At 39.4% G+C, this 7,592-nt stretch overlaps 1 protein-coding gene across 2 annotated transcripts in view; it reads right to left on the bottom strand.

Annotated features, from left to right (window-relative positions):
- Window positions 1-1,282: 1,282 nt before the first annotated feature.
- The window catches only part of VLDLR (very low density lipoprotein receptor), a 32,187-nt gene continuing 25,877 nt past the window's right edge, over window positions 1,283-7,592 (bottom strand). The window contains exons 16-20 of one of the 2 annotated variants that reach the window (XM_054583069.1): window positions 5,489-5,635; window positions 4,486-4,569; window positions 4,027-4,107; window positions 3,008-3,177; window positions 1,283-2,126 (exon numbers count right to left, since the gene is read on the bottom strand). In XM_054583069.1, the coding sequence (XP_054439044.1) occupies window positions 2,091-2,126; window positions 3,008-3,177; window positions 4,027-4,107; window positions 4,486-4,569; window positions 5,489-5,635 (518 nt within the window). In that variant the 3' untranslated portion in view covers window positions 1,283-2,090. The remainder of the gene's footprint in view (window positions 2,127-3,007; window positions 3,178-4,026; window positions 4,108-4,485; window positions 4,570-5,488; window positions 5,636-7,592) is intronic. The other variant, XM_054583070.1, reaches the window with a different exon arrangement.

Here is a 7,592-nt window from a genome sequence, read left to right as displayed (position 1 = left end):
AACCAGGGGGTTTCATACCACAGCAGGGTCAAAGTACCAGTCAACCAAATGGTCTTCACAGTTAAGATATGATGAATGCTAACCGGCTAATCAAATAGGCACTTCAGATGCCTCATGTCAACAGGCCACATCATGTGTAGTGTAATGACTATTCGAAGAGGAAACAGCAGGTGGCCAGCATAGAGTCCTACCTGCCTCGACCATAGCCTTTTCCTTCCTTACACTTGGCTTCGACACCTCCCACAAAAGAAAAGGTCCATGCCTATTCTTTCACTTCCATCTATGTGATCAAAAACACAAGAGGTATGTTTTAGACAAGATGATAGAAGTAACTTCTTTGTCTAGGGTTATTGATCTCTTTGCCTAAGCCATAAGCAAGATGTCAACTGTCTTATTTATATTCCAGGTCCAAGTGGAATAGGACTCAACCACCAATCCATTTAGCCACTCAGGACAGCTTCTCTTCATCCTTTTGTTACTGCATTTGTCATTTCATCCCCAGAGAAATCGCTGCACCTTCTGCAGTTGACTCCCCATCTTGTTTGGACTTAGAGCACCTTCCCAGGGCTCCAAGCCTTGAATCTTCTCTTGCTTGATGACATCCTGAGCCTTTAGAGAATGGACGTTATGGCCAATCTGACGGAAAACTTCCTAAATCCCTGTGCTACTTTTTCTTCTACCTAAATTCCTGATCTGTTCTTCACACTAAATGTCTTAGAAATTGTCCATAGAAGGAATCCATCCTATGCCAACAAGACTGAAAAATTAGGAGATATTACAGATTCTTTGTGAAATAACATAAGAACAGTGCTTTTCATACATCAGTTTACATCAGAATCACCTGAAGGGCTTGTGACACATATTCCTGAACCCTATCTTCAGAGTTTCTGATTTAGCATTTTTAACAAGTTTCCAGGTGATATAGCTGCTAACACTAACCCCAGTGAGAATCGAGAACCGCTGCTTTAGATTGTTGAAGAATGACACTATTTGTTATCCTTCTTAGCCCTCTTCATGGTAGATTGTCTAAATTTATAAATGAAGAAAGTCCTTTCACATGCCTTAGAAGTAACTTGTCCTTGAACTATATAAACTATAGAACATGGAAAACTGAGACCTCAGTATGAGGAAGCAGAATTAATAGAAATCTTGACATATGTTTCCTGATTAGAAGACAAATTAATGAGAAAAGAAACATTTCTCTAAACAAGAGGAATTCTAGGTACAGGCTACCCTAGGTGTTTGTTGTTGTTGTTGTTGTTGTTGTTGTTGTTGTTGTGTGTGTGTGTGTGTTTAGGAAAATATACATTTGGAGAAGAAATATTAATTGGTATCTTGTCCTTTTAGTGTTTGGTTATTTTAACAACTAGCAAAATCATAGACTTAGTTATACAACATCAAGGTCTATAGCACATATATTTAGTTAGAATGTTTGATACTACTCAGACTATTTATAGTTTTTCCTAGAGGAATAGGCACAAAACCATGGTTAAGCTGCTTAGTTTAATTTTTTTAGCACTTGAAAAAAATGTACAGTAGTTTTAACACTCAGTCTTTGCAAACCTCCATTGAGGTCAAAGATTTCATTCACAGGTACAAAATTAGTTTACAAATTTTTGGCAATTTCATCTTAGTAACCCGTTTTATCCTATTGCCATTGTCCCAACCATTGAAAAAGTTTACAATAATTTACATAGAAATATTTTCAAAGTGCTTAAGAATAGTGATTGTTCTCTGGGATATTTACAGATGGCCTATACATGTATGTACAGGTGGTATACACTATAGCACAAGTTTCATTGCTGGAATATGGCTTTCTAGGGAAAGTGCATATTTGGCCAGAGATGGCAATACTGTCTAGAAATTCAAGGGTTACAGGTAACCACATCCAAAGCTGAAGCAGAATGTGGACAGGAATATTTATGAAAGTCATATAAAAATGATCAAGTACACAAGCTTGATCCACACAAAGATATCTTGACGTTCTTCCAGTCTGGAGGAAGAAAGAGACTTCAGCTGCTGGCTCGGTTACCATTCCAAATTAGAGTATTATTGGTTTAGATCTCAAAGGTAGGGACTTGTCTCAGAAGTCAAGCTAGATCATCATCTGTGCTTACAATTGATATCTGTGGAAAAGAAAAAAATAGAGAGTGAGCTTGGTGATCACTCACTGGTGGCAGCTCTCGTCTTTACAATGGACCTTGCTTTTGAGTTGGTCATTCAGAAATCAAAGGTGCATAGAAAGGAAGTCAGAGCCAAAACAGTATTGAGTTGTGTCACTAATATATTTTAACTTGAATTTAACTGTATCTCCTTGATAGAGAGAGGAAATAGTGTGACTGATTCTGCCTGTTCTACTTGATAATCTTACATCCTGGAGAAAAATATGAAAAGACACATGTGCTATGAATTGGCTGCTATTCTTTGTTTCACTGGAGAGCTTGAGACGGAGTGCTCAGGACTTGTTTCGTTCAGACTAAGTGAGAGCCAAATACCCGATTTGGGTTTCAACTAAAGGACAAGTGATTGACTCTACTGCTGAAAGAAAAGCTAACTATGTTAGGTGGGATAGGACACTTTCAAACATTTGGTAGTTTTGGCCCAAAGCAGCTTGCTCACTACTCTGACTGGAAGCCAACTTCTCTGTATATGATATACTAATTTACTTTTAAGTACCCAGTAGGCAATTGATTTAACAGTTCAAAAAGGAGCTACTTGGTTCATACAAATATTTATATGTAGTTTCTATGCCAAAAATATCTCAAATAGTATAGTGATGGCCTGCAGTTGACGTTACTTCTCATTCTATATGCGGCAGATGCTTATCAACCGCCTAACTTATGTTCTAACGGGCTAAACTGTCTAATCTCTAGTAGGTGAAGTATTTGGTGGGTCCATGGTCCTACTGGATCTTCCTAACCCAGGCAGACATAGCTTGAGTTTGAAGTCTCCTTTCCAAAAAGCCCTACTGTAAGCCATGGCACAAAAAGACACAAAGCTGACTTACTGCTGGGTATGTGTGTCCAACAGAAGCACTGTGTCTGCCAATGTCTATTGACAGGTCCTCTTCAGTGGTCTTCAAGTACACAGGATTGTCAAAGTTCATGCTTTTCATGTTCTTATGTTGCCAGTTCCGCCACATCAAGTAGCCACCCACTGTTGCCATTGCCAAGAGCACTGAAAAAAGTTAGAAGGGAACTAAGCAAGGTCTAGTCTCAACACACAGAAGAAAGATTATGTTCATGAGTCCATGATAACTGACATTCATAAAATTTTCATGTTTTATGAAGCTGGGATAACTAGAAGTTAGAATATAAATGAGCCAGGAGCTTGAAACAAGTTCAGACCAGTGGTTAAGTGTTGTTCTGTGGACTGGTACTGAGCTCTGCATGCCTGCCTGGGCAAGTGTAGTGTTCTGGGCCCCTCCCCAGGCTGACTGAATTAAAATTGCAGAAGCTTGTGGAGTGCTCTTCAAGTGGTCCTCCTAGTGTGATAACTAAGCTTGGAATCCAGTAATTTAGGACAAAGAGGCCATGTTAGCATAAGGCCTTAGAATTTACATGCCCAATAGTGGTTTTAGAGATTCTTCTCCCTGGGTTTGAAAATGCCTATTTTTAAGTTACTCTCTCCAAGTCCTATAATTCCTCGGGAAAGCATTTAAACATTGTGTATCTCCTCTGGATGAAGCAATATGCATATTGTAACAGGGGCTAGAACAGTGTTCTTTACTGAAAGGGACTTATTGTGAAAGGGGGCTAGCCCCTTGGAAGTAGAAAGCAATAAGCACCTTTCAGGTAAGAGCCACACATTTATCACTGCCAGTCACTGTGCAAAGGGTACCACCGAAGAGAAAGGTATGGACTCTCAGCTCAGTGTGCCCTGCTGGGGAGGGAGCAAATGTAACTCAGTGTCACGAGTGCTGTGACAGTACAAGGGGCCATGGGAGGAGTATCTCTAGATGAGCTATAAATGCCCATCTGGCCTCTAAGAAGTTCGTGGGATTCAGATATATAAAAATTTACTTACAGAGGGGGAGAATGGCCCAGGCAGCAGATGTCCCTTTTGGGGGAACACTGACCTCCGATATTGCTGTGGTCACGTTGATCCCTATAGGGGAATAAAAAGAATCAGTTTAGAAGGATCTAAATTCAGACTTAGAAATGTACACGTCTGGTAGAGGGCCTCATGCCCTTGCATCCATCATTAATATTCAGTATCTACTACAATTGTATACCAGCAACAACTGATCTAGAAGTATTTGAGAGTCACATGCTGTGATAACCATTTCATTAACATTTCTGTAACACAAACCTTAATAAGTCAGGTCAGGCTAAGATTTGCAGGTTCTTAGTCTTTGGAGTTTAAATGGAGGTTACCAACTGAGGCAGAACTAGTAGTTAAAGGCTGTATTAATTATTTAAGCAATAGATACAAAGAGTGTGGCTGTTAGTTGAGATTAACAGTTTGCAGTACTGAACCCAATACCTCCAGGAACTAGTCCACTAGTTGGTGAAATTTCTGTTCTGTTGGTATCTTTTGTCTCAGTGTAAGTCACAGTAGCTGCAGTACCTGAATTACAAAAATCAAGAACCTGGTTAATGCCAAGGTTCCAGAGTGGCCAGCTGTTTAGTCTACACAAGCCTTGAGACAGGTTATTTTAACACCATGGGAAATGGGCAAACCGCTGCTGAACTAAGTTGCAGGGCGGCCATGTCAACACTGGGAGAAACAGCAGTCTTCAGGCCAAACCAGACACGTGAGGCTTTGGGCAGAAGAGTGCGCATCTGAAATTTGACAGTTCAGAAAGATGCACAGCCACACTTCATGGTGGCTCTAAGCAATGTACAGTCTCCTGAAAGTTGCAAGAAATACTCTTGAAAACAGATTACTGGGCATACTACTCTTACTGCCAGTTTGTCTTGCAACTACTTTCTCAGTAAACTGAGCTAGTCTCTGCAGGGACTCAGTATTAAACTAATAAAAAGCACATAATATGAGTTCCTTACTCACAACATGCAAGTTTAATTTGCCACTTAATCAAAAGCTAAGAACAGAAGACTAAAACGCAATTTTAAGCGTGAGTTTAAGATGATGCTACCCACTGGGGTCATGAGGTTTCCTGTAGCCATAACCTTGTTTAAGCACAATTTCAGGCCTCTCTCTTTGGAGGAAAATGTTAAGACCGTTCTATCATCTGCAAGTTGGCTAGCTCAGTGCTGTTATGGGACTGATTGGCACAGATCAGTATGAAGCACATTAAAGCTATGACTAAAGTGTCATCTATAGACTCAACTAATGTTGAAATAAAAAGTCAATTCTAAAGTAATTGTGTCAACACTGGTATGCAACAGTATCAGGTGTGTTCTCAAATCTATTCCAAGAGTTAGTTAAAACAGAATTATTAAAGCCATCCTACTTTTTATAGCTAGTGTCTTATTCTATTGCCTGTTGTATGTCCTGCTTGTTGCTGAAAAGTAAAAAGCCTTACTTCGGCACTCATGGCCGTTTTCTTCTAGATTGTACCCATTGGGACAGGCGCAAGTGTATTTTGGAGAGTGGTCATTAATCTGTGGTGCTGGCAGGCATAAGTATTCACATCCTCCATTCTCCATGTCTTCTTCACACCAATTTTTACCTGGTCAGAAACAAAAGTCCTTTATAAGTACGCCAGTGTCCGTTATGTACATGAAGGCCTGTTCTACTGCTGAAGACATGAGTCCTTGTCCCCAAGGAGCTTACACTTGTCTACTCTGTCAAACCTTCAAGTCAAACCAATACAAATTGGCCATGGCCAGGTAGCTCAGTTAGTCAGAGCATTATCCTGATATGCCAAGGTCGCGGGTTTGATCCTGGTCAGGGCACATACAAGAATAAGCCAATGATTGTGGAAATAAGTGGAATGAAAAAATAGACCTTTCTCTTCTTCTCTCTCTGTACCCCCTCGTTCCCTCCCTCTATAAATCAATAAAAAAACAATACCAATGAAGAGTAAATATAAAGGTATAGGCAGCATGCTCAAAGGACACCGCAAATCCAGAGAAACTTCCTGGAAGTAGAACAAGTGTGATGCCTTAAACAGATGGGTGGTGAAGGAGCGGGCAGAGAATGGAGCTGAGTGATCGGGGTGGCTCTCACTATGGGTCCAAAGCTTATAGTGAAGGCTCAGAGGAAGGAGGTAAGCGTGTTCTCCTCGCTTTGTCTTGACTTGTTCTCACAAAGTGGAAGGAACCCAGTTACATGGAAGTTTAAGGGTTTCCTCCCTCCCTCCCTCCTTCTCATACATACACTCCCCTTACCCACCACACACACACACAGTTTCCCCTCACCTAGCCAGTCTTTCTCTCTCAAGCCCCTGATAACCACTAACCTGTTTACTATTTCTGTAATTTTCCCTTTTCCAAGGTGTCATATAAAAGACCACAGTATGTGGTCCTTTCAAATTCTCCTCTTTCATTTCGCAATATTAAGACTTGGGAAGTGTACCTCACTGTGGCTTAGTAATTGTATTTTCCCAATGGCTAAAGGTTTTGAGCATCTTTTCATGTACTTACTGGACATGCACAGTTTCTTTGGAGAAATGTCTATTAAAATCATTTACCCATTTTAAAATTGAATATTTTTTTTTAATTTTTGAGTTGTAAGAGGCCGTTACATATTATGGGAATAGATTCTTTTTTGGCTTTACGATTTACAAATATTTTCTCCCATTCTTGGTTTGCCTTTTCACTTTTTTGATAGCATGCTTTGAATCGCAAAATTTAAAAGAATTCTGATGAAGTTATTTTCAGCTATTTCATCTGTCATTTGTGCTTTTGGCATCATGTAATAGAAACCATTGACCCAAGGTCATGAAGACTTAATCCTATGTCCTCTCTCTCTCTTTTTTTTTTTTTAAATGAATGTACTTTAGGGCTCTTGAGAAATTGTGAGCATTCGATTCTATGGATTCTAAAGCACTTTTTCAACCTTATATCTCCAGGGCCTGGAAGCATACCTGTAACATAATAGATTAAAAAAAATTCATTCCCATCCCCTACTCCCTCCCCTTCGGCAACCACTCACTTGTTCTCTTCTATATCTATGGGTCTGTTTCTGTTTTTTTCTTTATTTTGTTTTTCAATTCTGTGTATAAGTGAAATCATACAGTATTTGTCTTTCTCTAACTTATTTTACTTATCATAATGCTCTCTAGATCCTTGCAAACAGCAAGATTTCATTCTTATTTATTGCTGAATAAATTCCATTGTGTGTGTATATGTATATATTTATGTGTGTGTGTATCTTCTTTATCCATTCATCTATTGATGGACATCCAGGTTGTTTCCATATTTGGCTATTACTAGAAATGCTGCATTACTAGTCATGCATTTATCTTTTTGAATTATTGTTTTTTGCTTTCTCTGAGTAAATACCCAGAAGTGGAATTGCTGGATCATATGGCAGTTCTATTTTTAGTTTTTTTGAGGAATCTCCATACCATTTTCCATATGGCTGTACTAATTTACAATCCCACCAACAGTATACAACAGTTCACTTTTCTTCACATCCTTGCCAATGCTTGTTTGTTGATTTACTGATGACAGCCATTCAGA

The sequence above is a fragment of the Pteronotus mesoamericanus genome, unplaced genomic scaffold (assembly GCF_021234165.1).
Source record: "Pteronotus mesoamericanus isolate MK-2021 breed Mesoamerican mustached bat unplaced genomic scaffold, CSHL_Meso_final contig_73, whole genome shotgun sequence".
In the NCBI taxonomy this organism is placed as follows: Eukaryota; Metazoa; Chordata; class Mammalia; order Chiroptera; family Mormoopidae; genus Pteronotus; species Pteronotus mesoamericanus.
The sequence above is the reverse complement of the archived record's forward strand: the minus strand, read 5'-3'. Positions and strand labels throughout refer to the sequence as shown.